This window comes from Erinaceus europaeus, unplaced genomic scaffold, assembly GCF_950295315.1.
Source record: "Erinaceus europaeus unplaced genomic scaffold, mEriEur2.1 scaffold_356, whole genome shotgun sequence".
NCBI lineage: Eukaryota > Metazoa > Chordata > Mammalia > Eulipotyphla > Erinaceidae > Erinaceus > Erinaceus europaeus.
The window spans coordinates 59,708-84,221 of NW_026647523.1; the positions used below are offsets into that span (position 1 = coordinate 59,708).

At 43.8% G+C, this 24,514-nt stretch overlaps 2 protein-coding genes across 3 annotated transcripts in view; both read left to right on the forward strand.

The window, feature by feature from the left end:
- PIR (pirin) overlaps positions 1-13,235 on the forward strand; it is a 61,711-nt gene extending 48,476 nt beyond the window's left edge. The window contains exons 5-7 of the mRNA XM_060184108.1: positions 3,692-3,774; positions 8,143-8,209; positions 12,931-13,235. Coding sequence (XP_060040091.1) covers positions 3,692-3,774; positions 8,143-8,209; positions 12,931-13,046 — 266 coding nt within the window. The 3' untranslated portion in view covers positions 13,047-13,235. The remainder of the gene's footprint in view (positions 1-3,691; positions 3,775-8,142; positions 8,210-12,930) is intronic.
- A 391-nt stretch (positions 13,236-13,626) lies between these two features.
- VEGFD (vascular endothelial growth factor D) overlaps positions 13,627-24,514 on the forward strand; it is a 33,887-nt gene continuing 22,999 nt past the window's right edge. For both annotated transcript variants that reach the window (XM_060184107.1, XM_007538588.3), the window contains exon 1: positions 13,627-14,240. In XM_060184107.1, coding sequence (XP_060040090.1) covers positions 14,151-14,240 — 90 coding nt within the window. In that variant the 5' untranslated portion in view covers positions 13,627-14,150. The remainder of the gene's footprint in view (positions 14,241-24,514) is intronic.

Sequence of the window (24,514 nt, forward strand, 5' to 3'; positions counted from 1 at the left end):
TCTTCCTTTGTTTCTTTCTTTTCTTTTATTTGACAGGACAGAGAGAAATTGAGATGGTGGGGGAGATAGGGAGAGAGAAAGAGAGACACCTGCAGACTTGCTTCACCACTTGTGAAACAGACCCCCTACAGGTGGGGAGCAGGGGCTCGAACCCAGGTCTTTGTGCTTGGTGATATGTGCACTTAATTGGGTGCACTCACCTGACCCCCTCATGTAGGTTATTTCTAAAGTGGAAACGAGAAGGAAGATTCCTCTAGAAAACAGAGCTTCTATGTTTAGACTTCAGTGACTTCACAAATTTCACAACTTATATTTCTGTTGGTAAAATAACCCCTATCGTTTTCTTATTTTCCTTTAAATAAGCACGTACTTGTTGATTGTTTAACTTTAGCTCTAATGTGCATGGGAATACTCTTATTCATTCCCCAAAGCGTTGGGTCTACCACCCAGGCGTTATTTATGGGTTTCTCAACCTGGTTGGAGCCTTGTCTGTGTTGTTCATTCACTTGCCTATTTTGTTGTTGTTGTTGTTGTTGTTGTTTGTTTTATTTTGTTTTGTTTTTTTACCTAATTCAAAGACCCAGTGCCACCACCTCCTACGACTGTTCTTGCCTGCTTTGATATTTTCTCTAGCCTCCTTTTGCAGAACCTGTGTGATAATCTTCAGGTCTCCATATTTTCCTTCTCCTAATGAGAATCAAGTTAGGCTCCTCTCTCCCACTGTTGTAAAATCCACTCAGTTCTTCCTCAACTCCCCCATCTTCCCACCCCAAAGTAAGATTGTAATTTCTTTTCTTTTTTTTATTGTTGTATTTATTATTACTGTTGCTGTTATTGTTGTCATTGTTGTTGGATAGAACAGAGAGAAATCGAGAGAGGAGGGGAAGACAGAGAGAGGGAGAGAAAGACAGACACCTGCAGACCTGCTTCACCGCTTGTGAAGTGACTCCCCTGCAGGGGGGGAGCCGGTGCTCCAACCAGGATCCTTAACTCTGGTCCTTGAGCTTTGTGCCACCTGTGCTTAACCCTCTGCGCTACCGCCTGACTCCCCTGTAATTTATTTTCACTTAGACTGTTACAGTAACTAATATGTCATCCTAACTTTAGCTTTCCCCTCTCCAATTCATTCTCACTTCCAGAATTATATCTCCAAGACATCCCCCACCTCTTCTCTGTCTCTCTCTCTCCCTCTCTGTCTTTCCCTCTCTCCCTCTCCCCCTCCCCCTCCCCCTCTTCCTCCCCCTCCCCCTCCCCCTCCTCTCTCTCTCTCCCTCTCTCCCTCTCTCTCCTCACAGACTCTCCAATGTTATATGTATAAACCTGGCTTTCCTTGTGCTGAAGCCAGTCTACATTTCCATCACTCTTCCAGAAGTTCTAGCAGTGGTAGAATGTTCTCCATCTACCTCCCCACCAGAGGCCCTGCGCTTTCCCCAACTTCACCTTGTACAGACTGTCTTCTGTCTAGAATGATCTCCTTTACTTTGCCTCTTTTAGGTCTATCTAACCCTGCAGAACTCTGTTCAAACCCTAACTCCTCCACAGCAAATTCCTAGGGAATTAGCTCTCATGGCCGCTGTTCTATTAATGACCTTTGCTTACTACTTTTTTGTTGTCTGAAAGACGTGATTTCATTTATATATTTCACCTGGAGGCTCCCGTCTACAAGGGCTGGCTTCCATCCTGAAGACACATGCACACTCATATGCACACAGACACATACCATTTAGTATAAAGCCTGTTTGTAGTTGATAGTTGAACAGCTATCCACCTTATTCTTTAAAAAAAAAAAAAAACAGAGCACCACTCTGCGCTTATTTATGCTGTTGCTATGAATTGAACCTAAAACCTTTGATGCTTCAGGCATGAAAGTTTTTTTTTTTTCATAGCCATTATGCGATTTCCCCAACCCTGTCCATCTTTAAAAATAATTGTCAACACCAGGGCTTCACCACTCCAGAACTACTTTTTCAGGTAGAGAGAGATGGAAAGGAAGAGGTTAAGACATAGAAACTTCCCCCTGTGATGTAGGAGCCAGGCTCAAGCATGGCAAAATAGACCCCCTCACAGGTGACCTATCTTGTTGGTAACTTAGTTTTCAATATAATTAATTAGTTTTATTTTACTTCTTATATTGTTTATTTTCCAGGACACTGTTCTGTTCTGTCTCATGATGATGCTGGGGATTCAACTGGGGACTTCAGAGCCTCAGGCAGAAGATTATTTTGCACAATGCATTATGTTATCTCTCTTGCCCTAGAATTTTTAAGTTAATTTCTTATTGAGATACAATTGACATAGAAGATTAAATTAGTTTGGATATGCAGTAGTTGTATAGTTGTATCTACTGCAAAATGATCATCGCTGTAAGTTTAATAAATATCCATCACCACAGTAGTTACATACAATTTTCTTGGCTGCAGGGTTACCTGATAATTAAAAAAAAATGGGGCAGGGGCTGGGCTGTGATACACCTGGTTAAGTGCACATGTTACCATGTGCAAGGACCCAGGTTCAAGCTCTTGGTCCCCACCTGCAGGGGGAAAGCTTCACAAGGGGTGGAGTAGTGCTGCAGGTGTCTCTCTGTCTCTCTCCCTCACTGTCCCCTCTTCCCCCCTTCCCTCTCAGTTACTCTCCATCTTACCAAATAAAGTTTAAAAATATTTTTAAAAGCATTTTGATTTAGTTTCTCCCACTAAGATTTTGAGTTATTTGTTTGCAAGGAATCTGCTTTGTACTTTTTTTTTTAATTAATCTTTTTTCCCTTTAGTTGCCCTTGTTGTTTATTATTGCTGTTGTTGTTATTAATGTTGTTAGTATTCTTGTCGTTGTTGGACAGGACAGAGAGAAGTAGAGAGAGGAGGGGAAGACAGAGGGGGAGAGAAAGACAGACACCTGCAGACCTGCTTCACTGCCTGTGAAGTGACACACCAGCAGGTGGGAAGCCGAGGGCTTGAACCGGGGTCTTTGCGCTTCGTACCATGTGCGCCTAACCCACTGAGCTACTGCCCGGCACCCTGCTTTGTACTTCTTTATATTTCACCCTTCTACAAGGAAACCGTAGATACCCACTACATACCCATTGGAATGAGTTGATAATGGCATTTGCTGATTTCTATGAGTATGCTTAATTCCTAGAGAGGTGTGTAATTTAGCCAGTGAAACTCTCTCATTACCTTTAGTGCCAAGAACTTCGCATATTAGTTGAACTATTAGGCCTGACATTAGAAGTGTAAATGGAAGGGACCAGGTGGTGGTTCACCTGGTTGAGTGCACATGTTACAATGCACAAGGATCCAGGTTCAAGTCCCCGGTCCCCACCTGCAGAGGGAAAGCTTCATGAGTGGTGAAGCAGGGCTGCAGGTGTCTCTCTGTCTCTCTTCCTCTCTATCCCCCCTTCCCTCTTGATTTCTGGCTGTCTCTACCCAATACATAAATAAAGATAATTTTTTAAAAGTGTAAATGGAAGCACAATGCAGGGTTCTCCTCCCTGGCCCTCCGTCTATTGGAAACCAGCCACTTTCAGACTTCAACAATTGCAGATTTAGCCAACCGAGAGATCTAAGGAAATTCCCAAGTATCATTTCTGAAGTTGACATGAACATTACGGTGCTGTGTAGTCAACCCAGTCTGTAGCCACTTGGTAACTGGACTGTCCTGAGTACTACATCCAGTGGGTCATCTTTTCTTGTAGGCCCTGATGATGCACAGCAGAAAATAGAACCTCATCACACAGCCGTGCTGGGGGAAGGCGACAGTGTCCAGGTGGAGAATAAGGCAAGTATTCAAAATCTCTCATTCTCCCAATTTGGACTTTCTAAGTGTTTCCAGGGAAATGTCTGTCATCTGTGTAGCTGGGAGTGTTCCTCTCTTCTTGGGTGAAAGGAGACTGTGCCACCAGTTCATCAACTCCTTGCCTTCACTTCTGTTATTTTGAAAGATTTGTTCTTTTTTTCTATACTGACTCCTCTTCTTCGGGAATCACCTAAGGTTCCTATTATTTATCTCTAGAATTTGGATCGGGAGGCACACACAAGATCCTTTGTCTCTTTTCTTTATCCGGATTATCTGTTTAATTTGTGACATGAATGAGAATGAAATCACTCCTCTAGAACTTAAATACAGCTCTAAAGTCAAAGCTCCCAGAGGCCTTTGAAAGGACTTATTTTGAACTGAGAGGAGCATACAATGGGTTTCACAGACCTTTTGTGTTGAGCCTCTGTTTTCTAAGTGCAATTCTGGTATTTTAAGCGGTCTCGGGAGCTTTATATTCCAGGTTGCCAGATCTCTTCCCTTGGTCTATCTCATTCCCTTGGGCGGTTCACTTGCCATCTTGTAAGCCTTTCTGTCTGCTCTGTGTCTTTTGAATAGAGACGATGGAAGAGACAGTTGTGTAAAAGTTCCTGAAAAGATGAATTTTGAAAAGTAGAGGTGAAAACTATTTTAGCGTGCAGGGTACTGGTGACAGACTTTCTAGCCCTCTACCCGTGGGATTGTAGAACATAGTGAATTTGAGGGGTGAATATATCTTAGTTCAAGGCCTGAGTTTTAATTGCACACAGCCCTGCCATGAACAGTGAGGTGAAGGAGAAATGCCTATCCCAGGGTACACATTTTCTAAGATTAGGTCAGGCTGTATGAAACTTGTCACTTTGGGTCTGCGATTTCATCTATTTGGCCCAGTGCATTTAGAGGCATGAAGTTTTGCCTGTGCAACCAGCTAATCATAGGTTGGCTTAGTCCCCAGTCACCAGACAGCACTAGGAGAGGGAGCATTGGCTGGAAATGAAGGTGGAAAATGGAAAGTTGGGAGAGGTGGCCAGCTGGCTAATCTGGAACGCTAACTACACCCAATAACTGAAATGATAACTCCAAAGGACAACTGATGGAAAAGTCTGCATTTTGTAGTAACTCAGGGGCTGGGTTCTTTTGGTGGGTTGGCAGAAGGAAGTGCTGGAGATGGCCTGGAGGAAAATGCAGCCAGCACCTCTGAGTCAACTTGTCACTGTGACTAGTCACTACATTGTCCCAACTCAGGTAGGTTACAGAAGCACAAACCACGGTATACAAATTCAGCTAAGTACAAATGTGACTTGCCTCCAACAGAGCTGTTCTTTCTAATTCCACATCAAAGCAACAGTCTCTGCAAGTAAATTTACCGAAAAGTTTACATATCTCTGTACATGAGTTTATTGTTGTCGTCATCACTAGGGCTTCATCACTCTAGGTAGAAGGAGAGAGAAAGACACCACAGCATCAAAGCTTCCTGTGTCACCTGTATGACAAAGCAGATGCACTACCAGAGTAATCTATTGGGTTGTTGGAAAAGTCATAATTTCTTTTTTTTCTTTGTTCTAAATATTTATTTATTCCCTTTTGTTGCCCTTGTTGTTTTATTGTTGTAGTTATTTTTGTTGCTGTTATTGATGTTGTCGTTGTTGGATAGGACAGAGAGATATGGAGAGAGAAGGGGACGACAGAGAGGGGGAGAGAAAGACAGATACCTGCAGACCTGCTTCACCGCCTTTGAAGTGACTCCCCTGCAGGTGGGGAGCTGGGTGCTCGAACCGGGATCCTTATGGCGGTCCTTGCGCTTGGTGCCACCTGCGCTTAACCTGCTGCACTACCACCTGACTCCCATATTTTTTTTCTATGCAAAAATGCATCATGACTTTTCAGAAAAACCATTATTTTGCCAGCCCTGTACATGAGATTTTGATATATAGAATGCTAATGGTTAAAACATGTTCAATACTTAAATTATGTAGGTCATTTTTATATACTGAAGATCTGGTGATTTTTAAACAGAAATTACATTGGATTATAAAATAATTCCCAAAACAGAAACTTAAAAAGAAAATAAATAATTAGCATGCCTATTGTAGAAAACTGTGAAAAGGCACTTGTAAGAAAAATTAATTTCTCCTTGATTCCTATGATTCAGAAATAACCCACATTAACATTCTGATGTGTTTCCTCTGGTGTTATATTGTAAGTGGAAAATCATAAACCCTATAATGAGCCACGTCTATTGTCAATATATGATGTCCTGATTTCACTAAAAGCTGGAAGCATGCTATCTACACCTTTTTGTGACATCTTAAAAGCTTACAAAACATTATGAATATTACAGTAACGTGCTCACATTCTTGTGTAACTTAATTTGATTGGCGACATTTTATAAGTATGTCACAATTATTTGGCCAGAGCCTCCTTAGCAAAACTCTGAACTCCTTCAAAGTCTCCTACCGTGGGGAGTTGGGCGGTAGCTCAGCAGATTAAGCGCACGTGGCGCAAAGCACAAGGACCCGGCATAAGGATCCTGGTTCGAGCCCCCAGCTCCCCACCTGCAGGGGAGTCGCTTCCCAGGCGGTGAAGCAGGTCTGCAGGTGTCTATCTTTCTCTTCCCCCCTCTCTGTCTTCCCCTCCTCTCTCCATTTCTCTCTGTCCTAGCCAACAACAACGACATCAATAATAACTACAACAACAATAAGAAAAAGAAAGAAAGAGGACGCAAAGCCTCCTACCATAAACAGTGCCGCAAGAAAGAAACTGTGGGAATCTGGTAATCACCTTATAGAACATTCCTAAAATGAGCATTGCAGAAGTAGATAGAGGATAGCAGCGACACTGGGGGTTCACAGTCATGCCAAAGTATTCTCTAGAAAGATTACTGCACCGACTTCAAATCTCGCAAATGGTACATGGAACGATAGTTTTCTCTGATCTGCATGAGTCTTGGACATTATAGTTATATTTCAGGGTTTTTTAAAAAAATTTCTTTGTGGGAGTCGGGCTGTAGCGCAGCGGGTTAAGCGCAGGTGGCGCAAAGCACAAGGACCGGCATAAGGATCCCGGTTCGAACCCCGGCTCCCCACCTGCAGGGGAGTCGCTTCACGGGCGGTGAAGCAGGTCTGCAGGTGTCTATCTTTCTCTCCTCCTCTCTGTCTTCCCCTCCTCTCTCCATTTCTCTCTGTCCTATCCAACGACGACAACAACAATAATAACTACAACAATAAAACAACAAGGGCAACAAAAGGGAATAAATAAATAAAAAAAAAAAATTTCTTTGTTGGGGAATTAATGTTTTACATTTGACAGTAAATACAATAGTTTGTCAATTATATTTCAGTTTTGGGAAAGAAATGTAATATTCTGAATAAAACTTCCACAGATCAAAAAAAAAAACAACTTCCACAGATCTTTTATTATTATTATTATTATTATTAATTATCTTTATTTACTTCTTGGATACAGACAGTCAGAAATTGAGAAGGAAGGGGAAGATAGAAAGGGAGAGAGGCAGAGGGACACCTGTAGCCCTGCTTCACCACTCGCAAAGCTTTCCTCCTGCAGGTGGGAGCCGTGGGCTCGAGCCTGGGTCCTTGTGCACTGCAACATGTGCGCTCAGCCGGGTGCGCCACCACTGGGCCCCTTAAAGTATCTCATTTTTATTATTATTATTTTTTCCTTTTTCTGTTTTACCAGAACACTGTTCAGTTCTGGCTTGTGGTGGTGCAGGGGATTGAACCTGGGATGTTGGATCCTCAGACATGAGAGTCTGTTTGCATAACCATTACTCTATCTACCCTCCGCCCACTTCCACAGATCTTAACATGGCAGTTTCGTGTGGGAGAGGAATTTGCCTGAACAGATGTTCCTTGGGTTTGTGGTTTTGCTTTTAATAAGGTTGCACTGAATGCTTTATTTCTGGAGCATATGTTACACTAATAGTAATAAATGTCAAAAGTAATAAAGCCTTACTGTTGGGTTACATAAATAATCTTGATTTTAAAAATTATATTGTGAGTGGAAAATCATAAACCCTATAATGAGCCAAGTCTATTACATAGTTTGTTTTAAAGATGTTTCAAGTTAAAGAAGATCTTAATTTAAATTTCTTGCTTTATTTGAGAAAGTTAATATCTTGGTGGTCTGGGCTTCTTCTTGAGTACTGATTGCTAATAAACATCTTAAGAAATAAATGTTTCCACATTGAGTGTTGCAGAGGAAGTATTTCTGGAATTTCTCTGCAGAATTAAGATCACCATCCCACTTGGCCTGAATGTCAACTTCATAATGTTACCAACTTGACATTAGAAAATAAGCCTGTTTATCATTTGATACTTTCTCTGTTGGCTTTAGGATCCTGAGAGAAGTCACTTCGTGCTAATTGCTGGTGAGCCTTTAAAAGAACCAGTTGTCCAACATGGTAAGTCCAAAATTATGGTCACATTCTGGCTTGATCTTCTTTGAAAGTGATGTACATGTATGTTATTGGACAGAATAGCTGGGCTTTTGTCTTATCTTTCCAACTGCAAATTTGAGAATTTTGTTTCACGTCTCCATTTTCTGCTGAAAATTTACACAGTGCATTATGTTTCTACATTGTTTCTTTAAAAGGAACGATTCTTTGGTACTTATCATGAGCTTGGAGAACAAAAGTAGTGGGTTTTCATTGTGTCATGGGACATTCCTACTTGGGCTTTGTGTTCCATTAAGGACGTGAATATTGCCTTTATCAAAGATAACAATGATTTCAATACTGCTTTTGTATTCTATTATGTTTTACTAGAAAATAGAAGCCCCTGAAAAATATTCCTTTGGGTGGGGGCAGAGAGCATAATGGTTCTGCAAAAAGATTCTCATGCCTGAGACTCGGAAGTCCCAGGTTCAATCCCCAGGACCACCATAAGCCAGAGCTAAGCAGTGCTCTGACTAAATATATATATAAAGTTTACAGACTATTTCCCTTTCCTCTTTTTCCCCTTTATTTATTTATTTGGTCATTGTTTTTCCATTTTATTGGATAGGACAGAGAGAAATCAAGAAAGGAGAGGGAGACAGAGAGGGAGAGAGAAAGATAGACACCTGCAGACCTGCTTCACTGCTTGGGAAGCGACCCCCTGCAGGTGGGGCCCCTTTATTATGTGTGTGTGCTTTCTCAAAAAGTTGGCTTCCCCAGCTGCCCTCTTGGATTTTTGATTTACTTTGCTTATGCCTTCCCACCTAAAAAAGTTCAGGTCTCCATCTCTAGATGAAATATCTCCCATGAGCTCCAGCTCCATATTTTCAATAACCTACCAAGTACCCTGCCTGGTATCCATTCTGTGGCTTCTACAGCACAAGTCATATTTCTAGTACTGGACACCGTCTCTATCCTGACACCAAAGCCTTCTTTACAAACTGCAAATGAGATCGTCCCACTGTCCATTGAGCCTTTCAGGGATCCCGGGCACCTGCACAGTTGTCTCCCAGCTTCATTCTGCAAGTGGCTCAGAGAGATCTGGCCTCTCTCTCATATCAGGTGCCTCTTTCCTCCCCACCTTTATCCCTCCTTCTACCACTGCATCCTATCCTTAATATCTCCAGCTTACCAATCCTAAAAGTGTCTTTCCTTCAGATCTGCCTGTCAAGCTATCACCCCCTCTCTGAGTCCTTCCCCGAACCCCACCTCCTCCCCTTTCTATGCTGATTCTAGAGATTTTGCCTCTCTCATTCTGCAGATCTCTCTGTGGCGACCACCTGCTTGCTTCCCTGTCTGTTGGTGTGATGGATTTGCAGTCCTTGAGGGGAAAGTCTGTCATTCCTTTGTCTTTCATCCCTATCTCTTTCAATTTAGCGCAATCTTTGTCATTTAATAGGTGCCCCACAAGTCCTTAGCGGGTAAGTGAATGAGAAGATTTAGATGCCCTTTGTCTGGCTTTCCTTCCGGCCGTCATCCTGTGCCCTGCAGCCACCTCATGGGCCTCAACATCATAAGGGTTTACTTTCCTGTGTTTTCCTCCTCAAATTTTAAACTAAAATGATTGCCAAGTCTGTATTTGGCAATGGGTAAGAAGTTGTGATGGTTAGGGGGACAGGTGGCGGTGTACCAGGTTAGGTGCACATAGTGTGAAGCACAAAGACTCCCACAAGGATCCAGGTTCGAACCCCCGGATCCCCACCTACTGGGGGGAGGTCACTTCACAAACAGTGAAGTGGGTCTATAGGTGTCTTTCTTTCTGTCTCCCTCTCAGTCCCCCCTCTCAGTTTCTCTCTGTCCTATCCAATAAAATGGGGAAAAAAATGGCCACCAGGAACAGTGGATTCATAGTGCTGGCGCTGAGCCCCAGTGATAACCCTGGAGGGAAAAAATAAAGTTGCAAGGACTACTCCCAGTAAGGCGGGATGGGGAACATCCCACAAGGCAAAAACAGGCAGAACTAAAAATTCTATATATCTAGGAGCTTTTTCCAGAGTAACATTAAGTGCTAATTTTTAAATTGAATTTTGTATGACCTGTGACTGATGTGATAATTATCCAAATGACCCTTGGCAGGGAAAAAAAAAAAAAAGGTTCCCAACCCCTGCCCTAACGGATGGAGGACCTCCCTGGGTCAATTGTTTAAATTCTACTTACTTAGAGACAGAGAGGAATAAATGAGGGAAAGATACCACGGCACTGCTCCACCATCCATGGGAGACCCACCCCCATACCCCAGCGCTGTCTCTGGTGCTCTTATGTGGCGCTGGGGTTGAACTCAGAGCCTTATACATGGCAAGGTATGCACTTTAAACACTGAGTCCTCTCCCAGCCCTTTGACCCCATGAACTCTTAAATTTATGCCATCTGATCCTTTACAGCCCCTAGAGAGTTCAAAATATGATACTTTCTTGACTCAAAATGCTTAAAACCTCCTGTTACGTACTGTCAGTGAGGTGCTACTAATATTCAAACATGGCTTAAACCCTTCATGTAAGTACATGGCTGTATATCTTGCTTAAACACCAAACCAGGATGAGACTTAGCAGTTCTTCATATCAGGTGGGTTCTCTTTTTTTATTTCTAAAATGGAAATATTAACAAGACTATAGGATAAGAGGGGTACATTTCACCTTTTAACATCAGCTGGTGCTGTAAAACTTGCAGCTACAGAAATTCTGTGGGGCCAGGCAGTGGTGCACTTGGTTAAGTGCAAATAGCACATATTACCATGTGCAAGGATCCAAGTTTGAGCCCTCGCTCTCCACCTGCAGGGAGGATGCTTCATGAGCGGTGAAGCAGGTATGAAGGTCTCTCTCTCTCTCTCTCTCTCTCTCTCTTTCCCCTTTCCTCTCAATGTCTTTCTGTCTTGTCAAATAAAAAAATAAAAGTAGAACAGAGGGGGGAAAATGACCACGAGGAGTGATGGGTTTGTAGTGCCAGCACTGAGCCACAGCAAGAACCCTGAAGGCAAGAAAAAAAAAAGAAAGTGAAAGAAATTGCAGCTACTAGTGAGGCATCTACAGTAAATGGGAGAGATGAAAGTCGTGCCTGTTTGTCTGAAGTTTGGTCTTGATAGCCACACCCAGTCCCAGTGAAGAAATGTGCATTAGTGTACAGTCCTCGGGAGTGGGCACTGTGAATATCACTTTTTTTAAAAATAGTTTGCTTCATTGGAGAACTGTTGACTTGTAACACTATTGTTAGCAGCGCAGTACAATTGCACATCTCTACATGATAGAAGTCAGCATACTATACTTTTCAGCAACTTGTCTTCCACCACCTTGGGATGCTAGGCTCCCACCCTCTCTCCAACCCCCTCCTGCCCCCCTAAGAGTCACCTTTTACTGTTCAAATATGCCTGGATTTATTTGAAATTAAAAGCCACAGTGAGATATCACTTCACACACCCGTGAGCATGGTTGTTATCAAAAAAGACAAATGGAAATCATGTTGGGACAGATGTGAAGAAAAAGGAACCCTTTGTACACTGTTGGTGGGAATGTCAATGGATGCAGCCACTGTAGAAAACACTATGGGTTGCATACAAAGTAAGAATAGGGCAGTCGGGCAGTAGCGCAGCGGGTTAAGGGCACGTGGAGCAAAGTGCAAGGATCCGCGTAAGGATCCCGGTTCGAGCCCCCGGCTCCCCACCTGCAGGGGAGTCCCTTCACAGGCGGTGAAGCAGGTCTGCAGGTGTCTGTCTTTCTCTCCCCCTCTCTGTCTTCCCCTTCTCTCTCCATTTCTCTCTGTCCTATCTAACAACAGTGACATCAATAACAACGATAACAACTACAACAATAATGAAAAACAAAGGCAACAAAAGGGAAAATAAATAAATAATTTTTTTTAAAACTAAGAATAGAGCTAAGATATGACCCAGCTATCCTACTCCTGGGTATTTGTCAGATTAGGAAAGCACTAATTCAAAGAGAGATCTATACCCTTATTTTTTCTGCGGCATTATCCATGGCAGCTAAGATACAGAAGTTATTAAAGATTCATTGATGGATGCATGGGTAAAGAAGATTTGCTGTGTGCTCAGCCATAAAAAGTGAGGCCTCGGGCCAGGGAAATAGCACAGTGTTATCTGCAGCAGACATACTATGCCAGAGCCACCTGGGGTGCCAGGTTCTTCCCCAGCACCACCATGAGGCAAAATTGAGCAGGGCTCTGGGTTTTTTGTTTTTTTTTTTTGATAAAAAATGACGTCTCACCATTTGCAACAACATGAAGGAACTTTGAGAGGATTATACCAAGTCAAGTAAGTCAGATGGAGACAGACAACTGCCATTTGGTTTCACTCATACTGGAATATAAAATAATATGAATGGACAAAAAAAAAATGAAACAAAGTCATGCATCCAGAGAACAGAGGAGTGATTTCCAGAGAAGAAAGGGATTGATGATGAGCAAAATAGATAAAGGGGGTCAATTGAATGGTGGTGGATGGAAACTAGACTGAGTGATAGTCATTGTCACATGGTAGTGTGACATCGGATTATAATGCCATACGCCTGGAACTGAAAGCATTTTACCTCAACACAAAATCCAAAAATGGGAAGAAAAGTCAACAAGTGGAGATATTCTGGGTGAAGAAAAGAACTCTGTAAATACACAACTTTCATGGTGGTAGAAGGAAATGCCCTCATCATTCAGAACTTTCTGAATGTCTCTTTCTGTCCTAGGTCCATTCGTGATGAACACCAACGAAGAGATTTCTCAGGCCATTCTTGACTTCAGAAATGGAAAGAATGGCTTTGAAAGAGCCAAAACCTGGAGATCAAAGATTGGAAATGAGTAAAGGGCACTGGAGCAGGTGTTTCTGCTTTCTAGAATGTTGCCATTAGCGGCACCTGTCTATTTCATAAAGCTGGCTTAGCTAGGGCTTTGATAGCTGTCCGTACTAAAGTGATGGCTTTGTTTCTGTAACAATGCAAATGAAATGCTTCAGAGCACATGCAAATAAACATGGTTGTTGCTTCTTCCAAAATTGGTGTTCTTCCTTTTGACACAAGTGACTAAGCTTCTGTTAAGAAAACCAGTGTGTGTGTGCGTGTGCGTGTGCGTGTGCGTGTGCGTGTGCGTGTGCGTGTGCGCGCGCGCGCGCGCGCGCGCCTTTCCATATGCCTTTCCATATGCATCTGGTGGTGGTCCTAATTTTGTGCAGGCATGAAGTTTGTATAGAAGTCTGTTTGTTTTCCGTGTGTCACTGGGTATAAGATACATGAGCATCTGATGTCCCTTCCTGGGGAAGGCAGTTTCATCCATCGCTGGAGCCTCTGTGCTGGGGTTTCACATTACAGGTTATCTGCTGGGAGAGTGCAGCAGTCCTGAGCGCTGGAGTCAGTTTTAAAACTACCCTGCAATTGGTAGGGACGCGACAGGATCACAGCCAAGACTTCCCTGTGTTTGCTGCCAAAATCTGTGTCAGATTTAAGACACATGCTTCTGCAAGCTTCCATGAGCTTGTGAAAAAAAGTTAGAATCCAGAGTTGGGTTCCAGCCTCTGTAGCTGCAAACACGGGTGGTTTGTGCTACCTCCTTATAAACTTGAGGCATAGGCTGGAGAGATTTTTTTTTTCTTTTTAATTGGCCGGGCATGAAATGGATTTAGAGTGCTTTTTCATTTCAAATGGAGGAACTGTCCACCTCCTGATTGTTCTTGGAGCATGAGAACATTTAAATTTTTTTTTTTCAATTCTCCCTCCCACCATAAGTTTGTGTAAAAACTTACCTTGACTAATTGAAGTCATTTCATTGGATTTTGATCACAACTGACTATTTGTTTTTCCATGTGAAGTCTTGGAGTTTCGAACCTTCCTTCTGGAGAATGCCTTTGGAGCAAGTTCTCTCTAGCTGCCTGCTGTCGACTGTTTGGTAATCAGTGGCGATTCAAAGATCCAAAATGTACAGACAGTGGGCAGTGGTGAATGTTTTCATGATGTCTTATCTGCAGTTGGTGCAGGGCTCCAGTTATGAACATGGACCATTGAAGGTAGGTGAGCTCAATTTTTAATGCAATGCAGGTTTTTATTGACTTAAGAAGAGAACTGACTTCTGCTCCCACTATTTTTGAGTCAGGAGGAAAATACAGACCTTACCTGATAGTGGGGGAGGTAGATTCTGCGTTTGTTAGTAGAACTCTGTTTTTTAGGATTACTAAAATTCTTACCATGTTTGAAAATGCTGGGGTGTCTGGGGGACTATAATCGAACATGAGTATTCTGGGATCTTTTGAGATGGGGAGGGTTCCCCTCAATTTCATATGCAGGTGGCCCAGTGATTTTTCTAAGGAAACATACACAGATAACTTTGTGAACCATTTATTTTCAGGTTGTTTGTGAATAGCAGCTGTTAAGTTACTTGAGTTCATTTCTTCTGTAAATGGAAAACTACATGTTTCTGCAGGCATTTTTTTAAAATCTGGTTTTCCAAATTACCCTTTGCCACCATCTAGAAAAAAAGATATTTTCTCAGAAGTCATTTGGTGGTGGTGGTGGTGGTGGTGGTGGTGGTGGTGGTGGTGGTGGTGGTGGTTTTCTCCATGAAATGTGTAAAATTAAGCATTAAGTCTTTGTTGCTCTGTGCAAGCATCAGGTGGTACCCAATTAACTGAGAGTGTTGGGGGGGGATCATTAACTGGCTTGGACTGAGCCACGTTTTTCCTAGTTTTATATGTTTCAAAGATAATATCATTGTTTTCAATTTTGCAAATGACTGATACTGTGGGTTTGAATGAAGTGGTGTAAAATCATTATTGGTGGAGAAATTCTTGGCCTGACCAGACAAACATGGGCTTGAGTTTTTGTAGCTGTTGTTGAAGGCATGCATTTTCAACTGGGGTGAGATCGCCCCCAACAGGGGAAAAATTGGTCCTTGGGTACAAAAAAAGACATACTCTCATGTAGAAAGCACAGGTGCACAGTGTGGTATATGAATAGCAGTACAGTATGTTTTACATTAAGATTTCATGGGGAACATCTCTAGAAAGACTCCTGGCTAAGGGAGGTGGGAACAGGGGACCTGACACATCTCTCTGACTTTCCAGATTCCAAGTGTGCATGGTTAGGGCAGGGATCACAGTCATTGAGCGTCGTGCCGTTGCCACCAGCCTGGATGTGGGATCTCAGCCTGGTGCTGAGCCAAAGTGATGGGAAGGAAAGAAATTGGGCTTGTTTGAAGCGCCTCAGAATTTTTCAGACTGTTCAGCTTTGTTTGTTTGTTTGTTTGTTTAACCCACAAAAACTCAAGGCTCTTATATGTGCTGTGTTTCTAGAGGTGTTGTTTTTTTTTTTCTTTCCAGGTTCTATTTTACTTTGAGAACAGGATTTAACTTGATGGTGCAGGAGGAGGGTCTGACTTGTCGGGCATAAGCAATAAGTACTATTATGTGGGCTGTTCAGCCCCTTTGAAGAACATGGACATGAAGAATTCTTTTGGTGTTCTAAACAGGAGGAGATATTGAATATTTCAGATTTGCTGCTAATATATATAAACTTCTCTTATGGTGCACAGGAAAAATGAAGTTGAATCTGTACATGACAGAAAGCATTCCTTACATATGGGAGATGTGACAGTAACTGTTTAGTAACTCTGTCCATGAGTTTTTCATATATATATATATATATATATATATATATATATATACATGATCTCATTATTTTTCTTTTAGATAGAGACAGAAATTGAGAGGGAAGGGGGAAATAGGGAGAAAGAGACCCCTGCAGCACTGCTTCAGTGCTAGTAAAGCTTCCTCCTTGCAGGTGGAGGACCAGGGCCTTGAACTTGGGTCCCTACATACGGTAAGGTGTGTATTCTACCAGCTGCACCACTGCCCAGCCCCTGTTTTTCCTTTCAACAGCTATATGCCCTGAGCTTCCATCCACACAGCCCCCAACTATATTACATACTCATGATGTACAGGAAAGGGTTGCCTGTTTTGCCCAGAAGTATGGCTTAGAGGTCAAGAAATAACACACCAAGTAGAGCACACACTTTCCTGGCTCCAGCACCCCCTCGACACACACACACACATGCCATCATGTGGGAGCACTTGCACAGGGCAAAGCTTCATGAGTAGTGGAGACTTGCTTTTGTGTTTCTTCTTTTTTTTTTTTTAAGATTTTATTTACTTATTAATGAGAAAGATAGGAGGAGAGAGAAAGAGCCAGGCATCATTCTGGTATATGTGCTGCCAGGGATTGAACTGGGGACCTCAGGCTTGAGAATCCAATGCTTTACCCACTGTGCCACCTCCTGGACCACTTATGTTTCTTCTTATCACTCTGTTTCCTTTCTCTTTCCCTCTCCAGCTAAAATAATGATAATAATAATAATAATATGTTTAAAAAGTCAGCCAGGAGTGGTAGAACGTGCAGGCATGAAGCCTCAGTAAAAAACTCTGGCAGTATACAAAAATAGTTTGACACAGATGTGACTGGGTGGTTAAGGGGCCGGGAGGCACATCAAAGTGATTATTATATGTTACCTTGCCACCAAACTTTCTTTCTTTTTTAAAGTTTCTTTCTTGGGGGATTAATGGTTTACATTCAACAGTAAAATGCAGTCATTTGTACATGCATAACATTTCCCAGTTTTACACATAACAATGCAACCCCCACTAGGTCCCCATGATCCAGGTCCACCAAACTATCTTGAGGAAAAAAGATATCAGAACAAATATGTTTCTCACTGTCCATCTTGTTTCAGTTAAAGTCAAGCGGGAGAGCATGGTGTGGATGGTGGGATCTGAGTATGCTTCTGCAGATCATATTTATGCAGCTGGGGGGTGGCTCGGTAGTAGAGCACAGAACTTGCGTGTATAAGGTCCAGAGTTTGAAAACTGGTACCGCATATGCTGGAGTGACGCTCTGGCTCACACTCCTTGGCCCTCACCCTCTCGTTATTTCTCTGCCTCATGAGCTCATTACATCGATCAAATACTTTTAAAATGTGTCATATGGTAGATGGCATTTTCAGAGTCCCCCAGTACTCTTTCTCTGGCTGTGCTTTCTCCACCCTCTCCAGTTCTGACCACCTGTTCTCCAGACTCCTTAGTTATGCCGATTCTGCCCCTGGGCTGCTGTCCTCCAAAGCATGCCCCACTCCCCACCCCCCACCTGATGGAGTCAGACGGTCAGTGAGAGTGAAAGACGCCACGTTACCAAAGTTTCCTTCAGTGCGGTGGGGGCGAGGCTCAAACGTGGGTCGCACACAGAGCAAAGCGGCGCACCAGCCACGTGAGCTATGTCACCATGGGAGCCCTCCTTCTCAAGCCACGGATGTTCTGTCTCTATTCCTTGCCTCCACCAGTTACATGAGTCTGGATACTTAATCTTCGGCGACCATGCAGAACGGACACGTGTGCTGACTGTCCCTATCGCCCGACGCGTCCTCATTTCATTCATCTTGACGCCTGTGCTTAGGAAAGTTGTTCAGGGTCAGCAGTGCCCAGAATTTGTGAACTGAGGAAAACAGGTTTGGAAAATCTAGTGTTGAGATGTTATGTTTCTCAGTCTGAGCAGAACACACACATTCATCTTTTAGAAATCACGTTACCCCAGTGCCTGTGCTTGCCTCAACTGGTAGAGTCAGACTTGCTGTCTAGAACGGAGATCTGTTTCTGTGTCTGTCTTCTTCAGCCTCTTTTACTCAACTGGGATTATCATATACAGTTATTCAGCATGTACACTGCGCAACTCGGGAGTGCAGCCTGTGCACCCAACTCCCGTCTGTAGGTGACAGCCCTGAGTGACCGTAGTATGGGCACTCTGGTACTTGATAAAGGAATGCCTGCAGCCTCACTGTTCTGTTGTTCACACTGACTTTCAGACCAGCGTTATTTCCAGTTTATCTGATAAACAGGCCTAGCTGCTGCCTGGCATCAAGGAGCTTCCTTAGACGCTGAGGGAAGTCAGCCTCCAGACATCTTTTCAGTCGGTGATGCAGGCAGAGAGATAAAGAGCAATAAAGGAGTCTCTGGGGCTTGGTGCCGGCACTATGAATCCACCACTCCTGGTGGCCATTCTTTCCACTTTATTGCATAGGACAGAGAGAAATTGAGAGGGGAGGGGAGCTAGAGAGGAAGAAAGGAAGAGAGACACCTGTAGACTTGCTTCGCCGATTGTGAAGCTTCCCTGCTGCAGGTCCAGGGAGTGGAGGCTCGAACCTGGGTGCTTACTCGGGTCCTTGCACTTAGTACTATGTGCGCTTAACCTGATGTGCCACCGCCTGGCCTCCCTTCAATATTTATTTTGTATTTCTTTTATATGAGAAAGTATTTCACATGGGGGTGAGTGGAAAAGAAAGGGCAGCACTGTGACACATGCAGTGCCAGGGTTCAAACCGGGAGTCTCAGGCGTGCAAGTTCTGTGCCCTAATGGGTGAGCCGTTCCCCCTCCACTGGCCTCCTCTTAACTTCACTGGTGGGAGAATATAGTCAGTCAGGTGTTGGATTTATTCAGATTCCAAGTATGTGGGTGAGGGAGATAGCATACTGGTTGTTTTTTTTTTTTTAAACAAAATTTTTGTTACCTTTATTTATTGGATAGAGACAGCCAGAAATCGAGAGGGGAGGGGGGATAGAGAGGGAGAGACAGAGAGACACCTGCAACACTACTTCATCATTTTCAAAGCTTCCCCTCTTTAAGTGTGGACCAGGGTCTTGAACCTTAGTCCTTGCATATTGTAACATGTATGTTCAACTAGGTGCACCACCGCCCAGCCCCAAATACTGGTTTTGTAAAGAGACTCTCATGCCTGAGGCTCTGAAGTCCCACACTCAATCCCTCATACCAACATAAACTAGAGCTAAGCTATGCTCTGGAGAGAGAGAGAGAGACAGAGAGAGACAGAGAAACAGAGAGAAGGGGGAGGAGGAAGTGGTGGGGGAGGGGAAGGGAAGGCGGAAAGGAGAGAAAAAAGAAAAGAAAAAGAGAAAGGAAAAAAAGAAAGCAAATTTCAAAAGTAGGGTTGGAATCAGTCCAAGATCCACAGGAGTGGGGGGGTGGGGGGGTGGGGGACCTCAGACTTCCATGGGAAACCACATGGCTCTGTGCCATCTGCACTCACCCGGAATGATCTCTAACATGAATTTAATAGCAAGGATGAAAGTGCACCTCCCATAAGTGACTCCAGCAAACCGAACTACCCCTGCCTCCTCCCAGTTCGCACTTCCAAAGCCACATACAGGAAGTTCCACTGGCTGTTGCTGGTGAAATGACCTGGCCGGCTCCTGTCCATTTTCCCATCAGGCACAGACTTGAGCACTAAGGACACCTGATTTTTTTTTTCCCTCCAGGATTATCGCTGGGGCTCGGTGCCCACAGCCATCCCCCCCACACCACACACACCTTTATTGGATAGGACAAAGAGAAGTTGAGAAAGGAGGAGGAGATAGGGAGAGAGAAAGATAGACAGCTACAGACCTGCTATGCCTCTTGTGAAGCGTCCCCCTGCAGATGGGGAGCCAGAGGCTTGAACCCAGATCCTTGCATGTGCCCTTGCACTTAGTACTATGTGCACTTAATCCAGTGCGCCACCGTCTGGCCCCCTGATTTTTTTTTTTAATTGCAAATAGAGTTGTTGCTGGGGCTCAGTGCCTGAACTACTAATCCACCAATCCTGGCCGCTATTTTTTCCAATTTTTTCTTTCTATTTATTTGACAGGACAGAAATTGAGAGGAGAGGTAGAGATAGAGAGGGAGAGAAAAAGAGAGACACCGTGCCCACCATGCAGGTGGAGAGTGGGGCTCGAGCCTGGGTCCTTGCACATAGTGATATGTGCACTTAACCAAATGCACCACTGCCTGGACCCCTGACATTTTTTCCATTGACTTCTTTTTAATATATAACCAAGCAGTTAAATATGTTGAATTACATGCCTCTGTGCATAGATCTCTCTCCTAGTTAGTCACTTAACTGGTGATTGAAGCTTTTCCAGCACTAGTACAGATTACTGGTACTCAATACAAGAAGAATCCCTGTAGCTTTCTTGTGTTACTTCTGTTTTAATTTTAAAATCCTGATCTGGGGCCAATAGGTAGTCCAACACTTGTATGTCTCATTTTACAAGGGACCTGGATCCAAGCCAGCACCACATAGGGGTGCCATGAATATCACGGTTTCTCCTGTGGGAGTTAGACAGGATTTGAGTGAAGCTATGGAAGAATTTTCCAGAAGCCTGGAAGGTGGCACAGTAGATGGAGTGTAGGACTTGCAAGTGGAGGTCATGAGTTCAATCCCCAGCACTGTGTATACCAGAATGAGGCTTTCGTTCTCTCTTGCCTTCTTTCTTTTTCCTAATTCTCTCGTAGATAAATACAGTAAAGGACTCCTCCACTGCACTTCCGTTCATCGACTATCCTGTAACTTGTTCGTTTCCAGTAGCCAGAATTCTAGCTACAGGTTCGCTGTTTTATCGTTTTGTAAAATTAACGAAATCAATGTATGTATGCTTCATATAAACAGAGAATATTGTTGCCAATTCTAAAATCAAAGCTTCATAGCAACCACCGTAAGCTCAACATCGTCTCACAGGTAGAGATTTTTCTGATGAGTTTAGTGGAAAATCTAATTTAAAAAAAAAAAATTAGAGGCTGGGCGGTGGTGTGCCCAGTTGAGCGCACATGTTATCGTGTACAAGGACCCAGGTTCAAGTCCCTGGTCCCCACCTACAGAGGGGAAGCTTCACAAATGGTGAAACAGTGTTTCTGGTGTATCTATCTATCTACCTCTATCTCCTCCTCCCCTCTCAATTTCTCTCTGTCTCTATCCAAAATAAATAAATATTTAAATACAAATGAAGCAGGGTTATAGAAGGTGGTCACACACACTCACCATTTTTTTTTCCAGCCTGGCAGTCAGAGGAAGAAACACGCAACAGTGCATCTAGATGTCCATCAGATCTGGCTAAGACTCAGATGGCCCTGTGGCTGCTTTCATTTCTGAGATCCCTGAGAAGTGCCCTTTCTCTCTGTTTTCATTTCACACAAGGTAGTTTGTGAAGATGCCGTGAAGTGTAGCAAAATACTCTGGTAAGATGCTTTCTCAGTCAGACTAGGCGAGGATGCGGTGTGACAACAAACTCCCCCACCCCCATCAAACAAAACCTCCTCTCTCAGTAGCTTCTAACAACGGAAGTTTACTTGTTACAGAACATACGACCATTCTGCTTCGCCCATGGGCACCTTCCCATCAGAATGAAGTCGGTTGAGCATCTACATCTTGAGTGTCCTGAATCCTCATGACAGGAAGGAAAGAGCGCCCTGGAGAGTCTCGCCCTGGCAGTGAAATGTTCCAGCCTGTCAGCAATACATAACACTTCTAGTCACAGCTACTTGGCTCTCTGTTCCACGCAACCACATGGGGCCAAGAGGTATAGTCCTGCCAGGCGCTCAAAGGTAGAAAGTCGGGGGGGGATTTTGCTGAACAGTAATCATGACTACCACACACAACTCTGGTTACTTCGCAGTGTTTCTGAACATGCCTTTGATTTGCGAAATGTGCATGCTTTGGTGCTGGAGTAAAATCTGGTGATGGAAGACACTCAGGCTTATTTCTGTGGTTCCAGAGGCATATCCTCTTTGAAGAAAGGAAACTGGGGGGAGGTGGACGGCAAGCAGTGGTGCACCAGGTTAATCGCACATGGTACTAAGCACAAGAACCTGTTCAAGGATCTGGGTTCAAGCCTCTGGCTCCCCACCTGTAGGGGGGCGGCTTCACAAGCAGTGAAGCAGGTCTGCAGGTATCTGTCTTTCTCCCTGTTCATCTCTCCCTCTCAGTTTCTCTCTGCCCTGTCCCATCAGTTGGATAAAACATGGCCGCCAGGAGCAGTGAATTCGCAGTGCTGGCATCAAGCCCCAGCGATAATCCTGGAGGCAAAAAAGAAAAAGAAAAAGGGAAATTGTTCAGTTCAGTGAACTGGGGGTGGGGGAGTGGGGGTCAGGAGCTAAGAGAGAGAGAGTGAAAGAGACCAGAGCATCAAAGCTTCCTAGGTTTCTGATATACTATTACGTGTAAGACATATATATATATACACATATATATATATCTGTATACATGTTGTATATGTGTACATACATTTATTATATAGTATAATCAACATTTTCTCCTTTGACGACTTAATCGACTTTATTTTTATGAGAGAGAGAGAGGTCAGAGCACTGCTCAGTGCTCACCTATGTGGTGCTGGGGATCAAACCCAGGACCTTAGGCATGCAAGTCTGTTGTAATTTAACTTAAAAAGAGGTTGGGTTGGGGGCTGCTGCTGCGCGGAAAAGGATTCACAGCGGGGCGCTGGGAACTGGCTTAAACAATACACGGTTTATTAGGGTGAAACAGGTAAAAGGCAAAATACGCACTTATCATCAAGGGTTAAGAGTATACTAGGTCCATAAGGTCTGAATATAGTTATCAAAGTTTAGCCCCATAAGATCTGGTAAAGGTTGCTCATGGCTGTAGAGGGGTCTGAAAGTTTACCGGCTAGCAGAGTCACACGTGTTCAGTTCCCAGGAGAAGTGGCCATAGCGGATGGATGCCTGGAGCACCTCCACCGAGAGGCATCTGACCAGGAGAAGAAGCCACAGCCAAAGAGAGCCATGTGCCCATAGCCCCTGCTTTTATACATCCCCTTCTCTGAAGCACCTGCTCAGGTTGACGTCATTTGTGTGCTAATAGTCCCAAACTCCTGCTGGGGGTCACGACAAAGTCCTGGTACTCTGCCCTTGAGCAATTTTCCTATCCCTGGTGCAAAGTTCTAGGAATCTTAGCACTTTCCTGCATTTGAGTCCCCACCACCTTGATCAAGGTACAGGAGATCATTCATTTACATGCATAGTCACATTCCCTTTTCCCGCCTCTGGCCCCTTCTTTGTCAGTGTGGCTTTGGTTTGATGAGGCTGTCATAAATGCACGCACACTGTGGTAACCTTTTGGGATTGGTGTCTTTCGCTCCTCGTGCCCCTGAGGCCTGTGTCACCGTGGTCCTCAGTAGCTCATGCCCTTGTTTTCTGGAGTGATCTCCCATGGGACAGAGGGGTACAGTTTGCTTACTTACCTGCTAAATATCATAGGAGCTGTTTCCAGATTGGGGGCTATTATGAAGAAAGCTACTATAAAAGCTATTATAAAAGATTTTGTGTGAATGGAGGCATCATTGGCCAAAGGTCAGGTCGCTGAAGCGGGTCTGCTCTCTTGCCTGATTAGTGTATGTTTAGCCTAACCAGAAATGGCCAGCCTATTTGCCTGAGTGTGAGACCATTCAAAACCAGTGTGGAATAGTTTACATCCATGCTCACCCCTCTGCAACAAGCTGCCTGTCCGATGATGGAGTGGCTCCCTGTACCTGGCAAAGCTTCTTTCCTTGGGAGACACGGGCACACAACTTCTGTTTGGTTTCACGGCAGAGTCACGGACAACTAGGAGAGTGACGGAAAAGTTGGAACTCATACCAGGAAAAATGTGGTGGTTTGGGCTAAACCTTCACCATCAAGTTAAAGATGAAATGCAAAATGCTCTTCCAGTAACCTGATGCCCCTCCCCAAAGCCACTGCAGAGGGCAACTGTTGACAGCCTGAGGTTCCAGGAACAAATACATGTGACACCCCTCCACCCCCACTTATAATTCCTTAAGCAAATCTAGGGGCAACTGTGCACAGTGTTCCTTCTAAAACTCACAGAAAACTTGTTGATATTCTGAATATACAAATTCTATTCACTCCACATCCTTGTGGCCAAACTTCCTGAAGAAATATTGTCAACATAATTTTTAAAAGATTTATTTATGTATTTATGAGTGATAACCAGAGCACTGCTGCAGTGCGTACAGTGTCAGCGATCAAACGAGACCTCATCACTGAGGCAACTCCTCAGCCATGCCAACACAGTTTGACAAAGATGACAGCAACCATTTTAAAAGGTTTGTAGGCACAAACCTTTAACCCATCGCTCTCAAGAGGTCTAGTGAAGAATTTTTCAGTGCAGGTCTTCTTTGCTATATATCTATCATTATTTTTTAATATTTATTTATTCCCTTTTGTTGCCCTTTTTTATTGTTGTTGTTATTATTGTTGTTGTGTTGGATAGGACAGAGAGAAATGGAGAGAGGCGGGGAAGACAGAGAGGGGGAGAGAAAGAGAGATACCTACAGACCTGCTTCACCACCTGCAGGTGGGGAGCTAGGGACTCGAATCGGGATCCTTACACCAGTCCTTGCGCTTCGCACCACATGCTCTTAACCCGCTGCGCTACCACCCAACTCCCCTATCTATC